This window comes from Solea solea, chromosome 14 (assembly GCF_958295425.1).
Source record: "Solea solea chromosome 14, fSolSol10.1, whole genome shotgun sequence".
Classification (NCBI taxonomy): Eukaryota; Metazoa; Chordata; class Actinopteri; order Pleuronectiformes; family Soleidae; genus Solea; species Solea solea.
The window spans coordinates 24,856,499-24,872,212 of NC_081147.1; the positions used below are offsets into that span (position 1 = coordinate 24,856,499).

The 15,714-nt window shown below is 41.0% G+C and overlaps 1 protein-coding gene across 10 annotated transcripts in view; it reads left to right on the forward strand.

Annotated features, from left to right (window-relative positions):
- The first annotated feature begins 1,468 nt into the window (after nt 1-1,468).
- rapgef2b (Rap guanine nucleotide exchange factor 2b) overlaps nt 1,469-15,714 on the forward strand; it is a 96,193-nt gene continuing 81,947 nt past the window's right edge. For 9 of the 10 annotated variants that reach the window (XM_058649163.1, XM_058649164.1, XM_058649172.1 and 6 more), the window contains exon 1: nt 1,469-2,207. In XM_058649163.1, the coding sequence (XP_058505146.1) occupies nt 2,139-2,207 (69 nt within the window). In that variant the 5' untranslated portion in view covers nt 1,469-2,138. The remainder of the gene's footprint in view (nt 2,208-15,714) is intronic. The other variant, XM_058649165.1, reaches the window with a different exon arrangement.

A 15,714-nucleotide genomic window follows, 5' to 3' on the forward strand; every position in this document is an offset into this window, starting at 1 on the left:
AAGTCTCTGCTGGGCCTTCTTCACTAGCCTAGTGATGTTGATACCCCAGGTCAGGTCCTCCATGATATTGACTCCCAAGAAGCGGAAGTCCGAGACCATCTCCACACAAGTCTGTTGCTCAGTTCATTACAGCTACAGTAACCTGTTGTGAAGACCTCTGATATGAGGTATTTATTCCTTTTAAGTTTGCAAACCTTTGTGTCAGGTTAAGTTATAATTTTGCCAAAATGCAAATAAAAAGACAAATAGATTTTCACTGTCAGGCTGATTTATGCTCAGATGAGGGATAAATGCATTATAAATATGTAACTATTCACATATTTCACACTAAAATACAGAGATAAATAAATTGTTGTCCATTTAGTCTGCCCCCCCCCACCCCATAATTTTCCTTGAAGGAGAAATGGGTCTTATGGGTTAAATTAAACAATAATAATAATCATCATCATAATAATAGTAGTAGTAGTGCAAGTAATACTATTATTTTAAATAATCTTTATCCATGGAGCACCTATCAAAATGCTTAACAGTGCAGAAATAAAACAATACCAGTGACCACGCCTTGTTTTTTTTTACTGTCTGGGTCTGTATCTACATGAGTGTTCTCCTAATAGGCCACTAGATGGCGCCATCGCATCATTCTGCGACATTGCGCTCACCGTGCCCGTTCCCATTTCTTTCTCTTTTTTGTTTAATGGACTCGCCCATAAGCCGCCCCTTGTGACTAAATCTCTGTCAAGTCTAATATAGATAAAAACACCTCTACAGGAAGTGTATCGATTTCTCCTTCAAAATAAGATACTCTTCTCATCATTAGTAAAGCTTGATTTCAAGAAATTCAAGAATTTCAAGAATTTTTTATTGTCATTATGAGGACATATGAACGTAACTGCAAAAAAACCCCACCAAAAACAAACTAATAATGTTTGAAATCATGATGCTTTTTTGTAGTGTATTGCATCGGTGGTACAGTCTATGTGTTCTGTGTGCCATGTCAACTGGAAAACAATTCTCACTTGTTAAATTGGGTTAAATTTAAAAAATGTTCATGTCACAGATAACTAAATTAATCCGGTACATCATTAAAAAAAAAGTGCTTAATGTTTTGTATGTTTAATCCATGTCACGTAAAATTATATACATGGACTTGTTAGGTGTTTTTCTTATTGTGAAATGTGTCGTTCCATATGAAAACAAACATTTTTACTTTGAAATTCTGTGAATGTCATCACGAATAATGCTATCTATCTATCTATCTATCTATCTACCCATCTACCTATCTACCTATCTATATCTATCTATCTATCTATCTATCTATCTTTCTACCCATCTATCTATCTATCTATCTATCTATCTATCTACCCATCTATCTATCGCAGGCACGACCTTTATTTTGAAAATGATTGACGGAAGTGTCACACTTAATTGCAGCCGACTTGATATTGGCGTGTCAGTCACCATGGTGGTGGCATACAACAGAGTGGAGCGGCGTCGGCGGCGGACCTACCCTCACTTTTAGAGCCGTTTAAAATGCGAATATAATGAATTTTTCTTCAGTGAGTGTAGCCGGGTCTAGCTCTCAAAATGGAGGCCAGGTTGTTGTTGACGGGATAAGTGTTAGCCGGTAGCTTACTTTTTTTCTTTCTTTTTTTCTTGGTCATCTGGATCCTACATGGAATTTCTTTCCGTCGCTACTACTAGCAGAATGCTGAAGAGACAAGGGGCAGCTTTGATGAACGTTGGCTAGAATAGAGGGACATTTTTGTCCCCCCCGCCACATTAAACAACATTGTTTTAAGAGACATTTGTTTTTTAAAAACAGAAAGAAGTTCCCCCCTCCCCTCCCTCCCTCTTCTTCTCGGTGGGACTGGTGTTAGCAGCCGCGGTTCCGGGGCTCGGGTAACAGAAAGACAAGACACACCGAGGAGACTGCTCGGCTGTCTGGCTCCAGTCGTGGCCTGGCTCCGGGCACTCCCAGCTTATCCGCTAGCATTGGAGCACAAGCGACAAGACTAAGGCAAAGACAGCGAAGGTGGACTTGTTCTGCTGCACATAGACCCGCGTCTCTGGATAACTATACACGTTTTTTTTAACACAGGATAAACCCCTTCATCTCACGCACGGCGTCTCCTAAAACAATGGCGTCTTATGTGGATAACAGCTTTCGGCAGGCTGTGATGATGAATCCGGCTGAAAGGACGCAACAGGTCAGTAAAGGAATGACTTTATTGTCTTAAACGGGGACTTAAAGGTGCATTTTGGTGATGTTTATCAGTGTTGTGTCCGTGCCACTCGTTGTTACACTGCAGAGTCCGCCGCACAGACTCGTGCCCTTAAGTGTTTTCGGTGTGCAACTGTTGCCATTCAGTTCGTAGCTCTACTAGTTGTGTCACGTATGGCTTCATCCCGCTAAGCCTCCTATCAGCACAGATAATCAAGGCCACTTAACATAACAGGAGCTGCAGCCATGCTGGGACTCTAACCCGGCCTGTAGTGTCATTTTAAAGTGCACCTCCTGTTTTCATTTGAATGAATTGTGCATTTTGCACAATCTATTTTTTTGGTGGGGCTTCAGAGGATTTTAGTTTTCTGCTTAAACCATGTATAAAGTTGTTCTAGACATACACCAACAAGTCACAACAGTAAAACTACTGCAAACATGTTTAAAATGTTACATTAACACCCTTATTTTCAATATGTAAAAGGTTTATCAGGTTTATCGATGGATCGATTATGAAATGAATCGTCAACTATTCATCGGTTTGAGTTTTCAGATCCTTATATTTGGATATTGTCCTGTTTTCTTTGCTCCACATAACAAAGAAATCATGAAAACTGAGTCACTATTGGTTTGCGGATAATAACAAGACATTTGAGAACATCATCATCATTTCCAGGTTTGGTAAACACTGATCAACATTTTCTGACATTGTATGGACCAAACAATTACTCGATTCATAGAGAAAATAATCAAGTATGAAAGTAATCTTTAGTTGCAGCGTTAATATCATGTTTGTACTTTGTGCAACTACACTTAGCACAATGTTTTGCCTCATATTTGCAACCAACAATTCATCGTCGATTAATCTGACAGTTTGTTTCTTGATTCAGCGACTCGTTGTTTGGTCCATAAACTGTCAGAAAATCTTGATCGATGTTTCCCAAACCTGGAATAAGGGCTTCAATGTTGTTGTTGTTTTACAGAGCAAAGAAAACAGGAAATAGTCACATTTAAGAAGCTGAAATAATTGCTTTTTTAAACATTCCCTCTGCAGCAAAACTCAGTCTTTAACTATCTGACATTTTGTCATGATAGTTATCGATATCGACTGTGATAACGTTTTTGACCACATCACCCAGCCCTACCCTGAAGCAATGCAGAATAGTTGAATGCCCAAATTCATTTTTAAATATCATTTTACATAGTTTAAAGTGAACTCACTTCACTGTACTGCTACAATCTTAAAACCAGACAAAATGTTTTCATGATAAAACATTATTAACCTGGTCAACATTGATAATACAACACTATAAATGACGGACACAGTTTTGCTCTTGCCAAGTAGTCATGTTATCCAGTTAATTGTTGCTTTCACACTTTTCTATGGTCAAATAACACTTGTTAAACAGAAAGGAAACACTTCACACATTAAAGTAGTGAAAGCATTCAAATCAATTTGGATGCATTGTTTTTTCAAAGTTTGTATGCAGAAAAAATGGCGAGGAAAAATCAGAATTCCATACATGATAGTATTGAATATTGCTTGTTTTTTTTGGCTGAACAATTTAAGGAATGACATGCATTTCCCCCCTAGCTTTTCAGTACCAGTGGTCCAATATAATTGACTTTAAAGTTGAATAATATCCTCCAAGAGACAATCTGTGCCTCTGCATATATATATATATATATATATATATATATATATATATATATATATATGCACTAAAAGCTTATCATCAGTAAACAATAAGACTTTAGGAAGCATAAACCTCTGCCAAGGCCTTCAGTATCTCATAGTATCAGTACACTCCCTTATACTGTATCTCTCAAGGTTAAAACTGCATCCATATTTATATCACCAACAAAGCATTGGGCCATATCTTGGGCCCTATCCCCAGAAAATTAAATCTAAGTCTGTTTGAGTTATGCTGGCTCTTCATCGGGCCGACAAAAACACCACTTTCTTGGTTTATGTAATAATGACTCCAGCCATCGTGTGTGTTTTTACAGTTCAGTCCTGTCACTGCACTGTGCCACCTCAGGATCACCTGATTCAATAGTCAATAGTGTCCTCTGGGAAAACTGGAGTACTCGTTGGCTGTCTGCGGTTATTAACCTCGAGCCACAAACGCATACACTCACACCCAAGCTTACACGCCTTTGGGTATTAGCAGCAATGCTCTACAGATGCACACAAAGCGTCCAGTTTGGCCTCTGAAGGTGGTGTCATTTCATTTGCCTCCACAGCACTGGGATGCTGGCTCTGCACACAATGGACGATCAATAGACCACCACTTAAACCAGTGGGCTACAGTTAGTGGCACAGCGTCTGCCCATTTGTCTGACAGTGAGAGACAATTATTGGTGTCATTGATGGCTTGTTAATTGAACTAGAGCCACAGTCTTTACAGCACAATGTAAGCTATGATTTGCAAATGCCTCTGTGGTTTAGGGAAAAAAAAAGATTGGATTATCGATTTTGGCTCACACTGGTAGCAGTAATGAGCGTTTAAGATGTGGCTAAGGATTGTCGTAATTTGTCCCAGTGCCAAAATAAATGGTTCTTTTCTTGAAATGTACAAAATGGAAACCCCCCACTCCCCCACAAATGAACCATTCCAAAGAGTCATATAACACCATGAGACCTCTTTAAAAATGAATTGCCAGTGTATGTCTGTTAACGTATTAATCAAGTTATCTGTAGGAAAAAGTTGCTAATCTTTTTATTAAGAAATTACCCTTCAACGACCAGAAATGGAGGAGGAACGAAATGAAATATGTTTCACAACTTGCAGCTTGTCGTGCTTCTGATAAAACATGCTTCATCCTGCAAACACCTGAAAGAATTTTCAGTACGTCAGCTTTGCTTTCAGCACCATATTAAAATCTCAATGCTGTTTCTGCAACTGTCCAGACCTGTCAAGAATATAGGAGAAGACATTTACATGGAAGGTGCTGAGGCTTTGAATGAAATGGTCACGCTGGGATATATTGGGGAATAATAAAAGGGGAGTGGTTTGGTCTTTTTTAAACTATTGAGTAAATCTTGTGTTGCCCCTCAGTTGCTCTTTTCCGCTGTGTTTTTTAATAGCAGCACCTTTGCTAGCGTTCTTTACAAGTGTGCAGTGAATGTGGTGGCTGACGCGGTTTATCCTCATGGTGTTGGCAGGGCCCCTCTTGTCAGGATTAGCTAACGGACTGAGGGATCTGTCTTTATCGCTCAAGACCGACCGCAGTAGGATTTGACCCTTCCTTCCCACCCTATCATCAAATGCTAGGTTAAATAACAGACCACTGAGCAGCGAGTATTTGCACCGCTCTTCTCAGTTGGCGTCTTTTTTTGAGCAGTGACTGGAAATGCGAGGATACCTAGACATGCAGTCTGGGGAGGAAGAGGGAAGAGGATGACACATTTCTTTAATAAAGCAGTGATATGAATTAGGATAACATGACATGACTGGCTTGCGCCGTCGTTTCTTTTTCATGTCCAAATTCAATATTGTATTTCGGAGGAAATGACATCCCTCTGGAATAAATAGAAGTATTTCTCTCACACAGTGTAGATGTTTTCCCAGGTTGAAAGCAGTGATATTTCAGTCCTTGCAACCCATTCTCATCCACTTCATCTTCACCTTTAAGCTATTTTTAATTAAATCTTAAATTGGGTTCTGTAGTGGTTATCAATCAAGCAAGGGTTCAGGGGGGGGGGGGGGGTTATCTCCTGTATCGTCTCTATATGGGAATGTGCTTTTATTCACTGTAGAAATGGCCGCAGGAGAACATGTCGGAGAAGACATATTATCAGATGTGATGGATCCTAGTATGGCTTTTGTTTGTGGACAAAAGCTGTGGCTTTAACTGAATTCTTAAGCTTGATTTTTCACTGTAGGTCACACAGTCCATACATTTCCGAATACAATTAAGTCAAGCTATGGTTGTAGCCCGACTATGTCATTCAACTGGACTACTGTCATTTTCTTAGTATACAAGCACTAGAAGGGAATTGATTTATTGAATGAAGTGCAACCGCCTCGACTATGCTAGGTGGCAATATGCCCTCTTTCAACTGGATAGTATTAGGCTGTTTTATTTCCAGTTTAGCTATTTAGCATGCCGTTTAAAAGTATGGTTTTAGTTGGATGAATACAAAATAAATGTTTGTCGCATATGTCATTATGTCATTGTGAACGTACCAAATATGTTTTAAGTTGCCTTTTTGGCTACAATAACCTTATGTCTTCTGTCTTCTTCTTATATCTATTTCTGACCATTGGTAACCTAAATTGGCTGTATGCATCATAAGTGGGATAAGCTTCAGTGCAGCGCCCATGTCTTTATTCACTTATTCAACTCATACCGAGAACACGAAACCCAAGACTTCCCCTACTGATCAGGAAATAAAAGTGAAACACTTTCCATCGCCTCACAGGAACAGAAATCTTCCCACACCTGGCGTTCCATGGCGCACAGATAAAAGCTGCTTTTCACTTTCACTGCGTTGTTTATTTTTAACAAGTAGCTGGACTTGGGACAGATATGTCTGTCTCCTCTTATTTAGCCAGGTGGTGAAGCTAGAGGCCACAGACAACAGTCATCTCCTCTGCCCGTGACCCTGCTTTTACAGCTTCATAGCTGGAAGGGCAAGCTGCCTACTTTACATTGTTTCCACATATTGTGGACCTAAAAGCAGGAGACTGGCACTTGGTTGCAGTGTCTGCACGCAAGGGACAAGGGAGATTTAGAGGGCATTTACCGGACACTTAATCCAAGTGACCCGTCATTGGGGGGTGGGGGGGGTCTCATTATAAAAAGTTATATGAAAATAGAAATAGTAATAGTGTAATAGAAAAAAAGGCTGATATGAAAGTGCACAGGCCAATACAACAGTTCTGCAATTTACTATTGCAACATGCAGAGCTGTTTGCATAATGCATTCTGGGTGACAATTTCATTCAAATTGTAGAAATGTCATGAGAACATTTATGCAACATAAAGTATCTTCACTGGAAATGCTTTTACTATTTTAGTCAAATCCTTTCGTAACAAAGTAACAAGCCATTGCTGATGGTTGACCTGCACAGGCTGCAGTTGCTGCACATTGTAAAGTGACTGATGAGCATCCTGTTCAGTACAGTCAGGAAGAGGAAAAGCGCCGGGATGCTTTTGAACTCATACAGGAAGACTGTCTTTGACAACAGAGCCCCTTTCCCTTAAAGCTGTTTTTATTTTCTGAGACTGGGTGTTGTTTTGTAACTTTCTTCCTATTTGTGTCAGGGCGTCACTCGGAACGTCTATTTACAAACCCCCCCCCCGTTCTGTGTGAACCTGGACTTTTTATCTGTAGTACCTTTTAATTTTCTCAGACAGCATTGGGGGTCGTCTGAACAAAAATTCCACCACTCACCCTGTAAATTTGGTTGCTACTCACTTTGGTGCTTGCTTGTGCTCGGCAACACAATCTCTGTAGCAGTAAAGTGATGTCACATGTTATTCTTGTGTTGAAAGTGGAGGCTGAGTGCGGGCTGTAGTGGTTATACACACACACACAGAGTGCGGTCACAGTGACGTATTCCTCCTAGTTTAAATACAGGGGATGATTTCAGTGGAAGAAAGAAACAAAAGCACCGACGTACAGTGCCCACACACCAGTACAGCCACTGATTGGATCATGATTTTAATTCCACGTCAGATATTTCCCCCCTCATTACACTGTGATTGCAATAAAACATAGCACAGACTAGCGGACAGTGGACTCATAAAAGCTATTGATTATTGAATTAAAAGCATTGATTCCTCACTGTTACGACTGCACAGGGAGCAGCGGATGAAAAGGCCTAAGCTTCAACATATAAATAATCTCCTCACTGTGGGAGGATGGCATTTACAGCAGGTTTTACTTAACGTTAATTGTACAGATAAATGTCTGATATTTTTACTGGTATACAGCAGGGTGTTTGTGTCGTCCTGAGCGACTGTTACTCCCCAAAATCTAATAATGAAACTGCCAATCCAGAGAATTTGTGTTTGAATGCACCACTGAGACTGAAGTAAGCTAAAGAAAGTGTGCCCAGTACAGCATAGGACCAAGTTATTTGGCAATACGTCTACGTCTATGGACATGCTGATCATTGTTTATTTACCTATAACTAAGGTAGGTGCCCCTAAGTTCGTTTTATTAAAACCCAGTTTAATGATTTCGGTTTAGGTTTACAAGTTGACAATGTTTCCAATGCGAGAGGAATTTCTGCCGTCGTCCGTGGTTGTTGTTTGAAAACTGATCTTCAAGGATGTGATAAGTGGCTGCATTGCCGTCAGGTCTGCTGAGGCCAGTGAGACAACGTTTGTTTCTTTATGCTGTAGATTATACAAACTGAATCAGCAGTTTAACTAAATTTTTATGCAAAGAGCAAATGAAAACCTTTTGATGTTGTTTGAACTAGCTTCCTCATCCAGAAGTACGGTGCATGTGGGAAACAAATTTGTTTGTGTTTATGTTGCATAAGTATACTGAATTAAGCAGAGTAGAGGATTAGAGGACGTTAATGTAACACATTGTTTATTTATTTATTTTTTTGGAGGAAATGGAAGGCTTTGGAGTTCATATTTTATTTTATTTTTTTCATTTTTATTTTCTGGTCTTAATTTCAAGGTCATTCCAGGTCATTCCAAACAGAAGCAAGACTTATACGAAAGAGGTGACTCTTTCGTATAAGTCTTGCTTCTGTTTGCTACTATATAAAAAGGTTAAAAAAAAGAAAAGGCATGCCTTGTTACTCAGATTGCATGCTTTGGTATGTGGCTATCATGCCATATTTGATTGCAAATCTCACTTTGTTCGCCAGGTTTACATTGGGATGTTGCCTTCAGGGTCATGCTATACGGGATTACACAGATTCTGATGTCAGTGGCATGTTTCAGCTCCTTCATGTTCACATTCCTGGAGATATTTTTGAAGCAAAGAAAAACAACTCTGGAGTCAAGGCTCCTGAAATTCCACTGGCCTTCACAGCAGAAGGCAACAGACATCACGCTACTGAGCGACCACAGTCTTTACATAACTTAGCCCGAGACCCACTTGGCTGCTCGGAGAGCTTAAAGAATAAACCATTCCTGACATGCAATATTTACATGACCACTATTGGGTTACAGTATTTGCTGAGGCTGTCATTAAAAGCTTCATCCCCAAATGTTACTTTGGAAATTCCAGCTCTGGAAAAAGCGACACCTTCATTTGAGTAAAGAGTGATAGCTGCTTTTTAGAAGTTCAGTAGGCAATGCTGAAATCTTGGCTGACACTGTCTCTTTATTGCTCTGAAATGCATGCCACTTGCCTGAGGCTAAAGATTTTAGTTTGATGTCTTTGTTCTTTCACCTGTAAATGGTTGTTACCAAGTAATTGCTGGAAACAATTATCACACTTTTGTTTTGTAGCCTCACTCTGGTATATAATCTGCAGAGGTATAATCCTCCCTCCTGGAGAACTGCTCCAGACATGACGTGGATCAGATGAAGGGCTGATTAATTTGCGTGACTAAAGATCTCTAAATCCCAATATACAGGCTCACCATGTGGCTAATTCTTGTTTACAGAACTGGTAACAAAGGCACTTGCACATGGTTACTGTTGCACGAACACGGTCAAGACCAGGGCGACGTTGTTGACAGGGCTGCTATGATGAAATGATGATTTTCATCTGGAAGTTAATGTAGGAGTCCTGCTACATTCACCCATATTACATAATTAAAATTTCTGATCATTAACACTTAATGAGGAGGAGGAGGAGGTTGAAATGAACAAATAAATCATTGTCTTGTTTAAATGCAGTTTCATTAGGATTATGGTCCGTGTACTTGTACACATGTAGGAAACAGAGCCAGTTCCTGGATTGCTCACCTGCTAAAGTTTTAAAGACTGCAAATATTTATCAATAGCGACATGATCCTTCTCTGCTCTGGACCGTTCCATAAGTTCTTTTGTAGCACACACACGTCAGTCTTAAGTCGTAGATTCATGCACATACGTCTTGTGTTTACAGTACATCAGACTCATGTGGCTGTGAAGCTTGTCTTGGTTTACTACTTGAAGATTAGCTAAGATAAGATAAACCTGTTTTGTTCCCCCAAAAGGGGAAATTTGATCTCCTTCTGCATTTGCCTTTATGAAATAAACATTTTATTCAGATGATTTCAAATGACCTAGTGACTATACCAGATTTATGAAAGGAACACAACACCAAAAAGCTGCACCCATTGTCCCTTTAGGACTTAAACATGCTACCTGTGTACATTACATGCAGTTACTCCTGAGGAATGTTGGGCAATAGTTATACACTCCCTTGTGTTTACATACGTAGTGTTTGGTAAAGACATTGGTCTTTGTACTTCTTAATAAAGACATAATGAATGGGAGGCGTATGTGTTACAGTCTATAAAATTATCTTCTCAGCGTTTATTATAGCAACAGAGGTGGAGAAAGTTAAGGCCGATAATGCAGCAAATGGCATGGCCTGGACAAGAACCAGAGCTGAGGCACTGGAATGCCCTGATGTCATTTACACTGTGTCCTACAAACGTGCCACTCTGGAAGCCAGTAACATCGATGCTATATGGTTAATCTGCTTTCACCAGCCAATTGAGCGTCAGTATGCATAGAGGTCCCTTTGCCTTGTAGTGTAAACAAATCCACAGTGCATTTAAGATGAGGGCATGTGGAGTGTACAGGGAAAGTGTGTGGCGGGAGTAAGAGTGTGAAGAAAAGGCTTTTTTTTTTGTCACTGACATCATTTGACCATGACTGCTTTGACCTTAGGGGGCTCATTTTAAAGCCAGTTTCAAGCTCAGATGTTGAATCACTTCACAGTTTGCCGGATGCGCTTTTTGATCCTAACGTGGCCCGTCATGCCTCGTGCAAACTGAGGTTTATTAACAGCTGTGCTTTTGGAAGCCAGGTGATTACTTGCCATGTGAGCTGAAAGGCCCAATTCATTACAACGGTAGTGTGAGCAGGAACAGCTGTCTTTGCTAATGGGTGTCGTTGTCAGAAGTGTAAACTGCTGCAGTCATGCTGGCAGGAAGACGAGGGTGAGTGGATGGACCAAGGCAGCACAGAGGAAAGAGGGAAAATGCCTCCTCGCAACACTGTTTACCCCGTTTATACATCAGCGATTAGGAATACTGTTGTTTCACTTCCTGTGCGCAGTGGAGCAGGTTGGTGTAAGATATCTGTCTTGTTGAAACCTTATCTTTGTAATTGGTCCCCGCGGGTTTGTCTAACCTGTGGTTGGTCACGTTTCCAACTCCTCAGCCCCTCTGTTCCTCTGCTGCCCATCAGGGAAAATGTCCGTTCATTACCAAGGTCTCGACGCAATCTGATTCTCACTGGAATGTTTGACAGCTACTCCTTGCTTCCTGCTTTTTTGAAAGGAGCTTGCTTGAACTTAACCACGCTATCTTTCTAACGGCTGACTCTGAATCTCTTGGGTGCAAGTTGATAGAGTATCAGGACCAGTGAGGTTTTATATGCCTATGTGTTTTTAGGACCCTCCCTCTGTAACACATTTATGGGAAGATGCACTGCAGTGATCCAACGTCCCCTCGCAGCAAAGTTGACATTGATTTTAATCTGTTGACTTTGTGGTATCATTTTCTTGCACTAATATAGCAACAGTTTTTCTTTGAGTGGTGCAATGTCACTTTCATCTGAGCATTATTTATGAAACTGCTGTAGCTCATCTGCGCCTCAGACCTTGACCCGGCTAATTGACACTTGGCTTGGTTGACCCCAAGCAGCCATCCGTTGCCAGACATTTTCCCATATGGCCCTATATTTTCTTTGCACTTAAACCACTCCCACTGCGACCAAACCCTTTTCATTAATCATTCTTTGCCTTGACTAACACACAGATTTTTGAATGCGTCATGCAGCAAAGACCCAAGTATCAATAGGCTTACTTAATGCCATGCACACAGGTTTTTAAAGCAATATCTTCTTGTTGTGTAATTTGGTTAGTTCCTGTATTCTGTTTGTAAGCAAACATTCACAAGAAAAGGCTACATATGACACTCTGACGGGATAATACTGTTTGTCAAAGTGGCTTTAGTCTGCACTGTGCAGCACAGCACAATGGGCACCGATCAATCACAGTAACAGGGGAGTCTTGCAGCGTCAGTCAGAATGACAGAACGCTGACAGCCTTGTAATTCACTGAAGAACCTCTTGTCCAAACACATTTCAGCAGTTATTAAGCAGCATCATTAATTAAGTTAATACATACCAGTTGAAGAGTTGACTGTGATTACAGTGTGACTGTATCCACCACTGTGAGTGTACTCAGGGCTGTATGGTTGCATGTTGCTGTTGTGTTTAGTTTCCAAGTGTTATAAAATATATGACTCACATCGGGACGTCGCCCTCATGTGATCCTGCAGTGGCACTTGCTGCATGTGCAGGTCTGACTGCCTGGGGCTGTGTTATTGTTGCACTAAATGTGGACCGTATATTTGATTGTAATTGGAAGGAAAGATGGCCTCCATTCAGGCAGGCTTCGCTATACTCTCAGGCACTTTGAAACACTCACACAATGACTCCCTGTTACAGCCAGCTTCTGCTTGTCAAGAACTGTTACAATCACACCAATTATATTGTCGGTGTACTGGGAATAGCTGGTTTAGCTAAACTGTACCAAATGCAGTTGTAGACATGCCAAGAAGCTTCAACAAAGAGTTGTATTTATAGCTCAGTGCCACATTAGCTACAGTCTAACATCCAGCTTAATTTTGTGGAACAGTGTATGAAAAGGGTGGCAGATCATTACAATAAGACCAGCGAGAGAAAGGACGGACACATTACCATACTGAATAGACATCCATACGTTAAAGCATTTACAGTGTAATGTCCACTTCCCTCCTGACGAAAGGGAAAACATTAACTTGTCACTAAAGTCCTAAAAGACCACAATGGTTTGCCATGTTCCTTTGTGAAACATCCTCAGGATATAGCCTGAAATCCCCGTCCATCTTGAGCTCAAGGCCTATTTTAGTCTGAGTGAAGTGAAAGGCTTTGGGTGGGATCATAAGGCAACGCTGTAAACAGGAAACTTCCATTCAAGATGATGTGAAAGAGAGTGCGCCAATGTGGTTCTGACGATGAATACAAGAAAACTAGCATCAAAAATAGTCCAATGTTGGGAATCCTCAGCAGGGATTCAAGAAATGACCCTCATGTATGGTTTCCACTTGTAGTTGGTTACATGACTTTCACACGGGAGCTATAGTCAAACCCATGAGTGGCTCTCACTGCACCACTTAGTCTGAACTGGCAGCTCACCAGATGCATCATCAGGTCACATTCAGTACATTTCCATGCATAGTTACAGTATGTTGAGCTGCAGTTGAAGCTCGCTATTCAAATGAATGTCCCGGTGGGGGGGGGGGTCGATTTATTGAACAAAGTGTGTCCACCTCTGCTATGCTCAGGGGAGATGCACCTCCTTTCAGGTTGTTACCTGTTACCAGTCATGAACCTAAAAATTATCAAATTCTTTAAGGCATTAGCACATAAACTCACACTCCAGTCTCTACTGCTTTATCCTCCACATGAGGGTAGCAGGGGCGCTGGTTCCAGTCTCAGCTGACATAGCACGAAAGGCAAGGTACACCCTGGACATGGCCACATATAAGACAAACAACCATTCACTCTCATAATTTAGAGTGTCCAATTTGCATAATCCCTAAAACTGCATGTTTTTGGACTGTGGGAGGACCCCCCCACACATGGGGAGAACATGCAAACTCCATGCAGAAGGGCCCTTATTCTGACCGAGTCTTGCAAAGGCAAGTGCTGAGGCTATACATGCAATACTAATTCAACTCCCAATCACATGAGTAAGTAAGAAAGTAGAGTATCAGTTGGACTACCCAGTCTGCTTTTAGTTAGCCTAGTCAGTAAATAGTTACTTGAGTGTTGGAGGTTTTTGTTTTCAGGCCTTAGAAACAATGCCTTCATTGTCCCTTGCGAATTAACGATTTACGGTTGCGACAATCACAGCCTTTGGAGATAAAAAAGGTGAGGATGTCACCCAACGCCATTGTGATGACAAAACCATGAAAGGGCATGGACGACAACATTGTCTAGTTACTAACAAAGGTAAAGCTGCTGGCTCGTTCCCAGCCCAGAGGGAACATGCTGTTCTAGCCCTGTAGCCCAGAGACCCTCTGGAAACACTCCAGTCATGAGACCACTGGCACTGTCAAAGGTTACACTTAAAGTAAATGTAGGAATTTAGTGCAGCTCATTGAAAACAGTAAGTCAATTTTATTGAAGTATTTAGGGTTGTGCGACACTTGCAAGTAGCTATCATGCGATTCAGTATGAGTGTATTTAGTAGAGGACTAATTAGTATTTAGGTGACATTTGCTTTTGTAATATTGTAATGTTCAGTCTGGAAAAAAAATAGACGTCGAATTGTTTATATCCAAAAAAAACACAGAGCAAGACCAGATTGAAGCAGCACATGCGCTTAAAGGGGAGAAACCTCAATTGTGGAAAAAAAAAGTGCAAAGAACAAAACAAAACAGGAAAAAGTTCACAAATGATGCAGCTCAGTTCAGCCAAGACAACCTCAGCAGTTCTGCTTACAATATCTGAATGTTAATTCCCTTTCATGGGTTTAGTTTTGAAGTAATGCAGAAACATCTGTGCTACATGCTCCTTAACAACAGCACAGCACATCACATTTTATGTGAGATGTCTCGCAAACTAACAACACACTCCAACGTCCTTCTGGTGACCAGAGGGTTTTGTGGCCTTCGGGGCCCGAAAAAGAGAAATCTGGCTCTTGTGAAAGCAGTCTTCATAGTGAAAGAGTTTCTCTGGTTGTTCCCTAGCAACCAACAGCCATAGAAGCATTGCAATGCTGGAATTACTTTTTGCAGACGGCCTTAGGAGGAAGCAGCAGAGATTTAAAAGATTGATTATTGAATACCATAATAATTTCATATGCAGCAGGGGGGAGGTTTCGGAGTAATGACCATATATTTTAGGAATTGGGTGAAATTGATGCAGTCACAGCAAAGTATTAAACTCATACAGTTGGGAATTATGTCATTTTTTTCCTCCATTGTTGAACTCTGGGGGAATTCATGAATAACTCCCCAGCCTTTGGCTTCTATTTGTCTGAAGTTAATTGGGCAAAAAAGGGGGGCGAAGCTGGACCCAACTGTTTGTGGATCATTTTAGGCCACCAAGAAAGCCGTTTTCCCCTGGAAAGATGAAAGCACATCCTCACCCCCCATTTTATCCACCGTGCCCCATCTTACCTTGCTTTCGCTTTGAGCTCTCCGTGAATTGATCCTGTGTATTGTGTGATGTTGTGTAACTTTTGTGATGATTGCACAGCTCCTCTTTGAGGCCTTTGTTTGAGCGAGATGGAGCGGGGTTTCATTTGGCCGGACAGTTGGCTTTGTTCCCGGGTGCAGACCTGCTATGATCAGGTT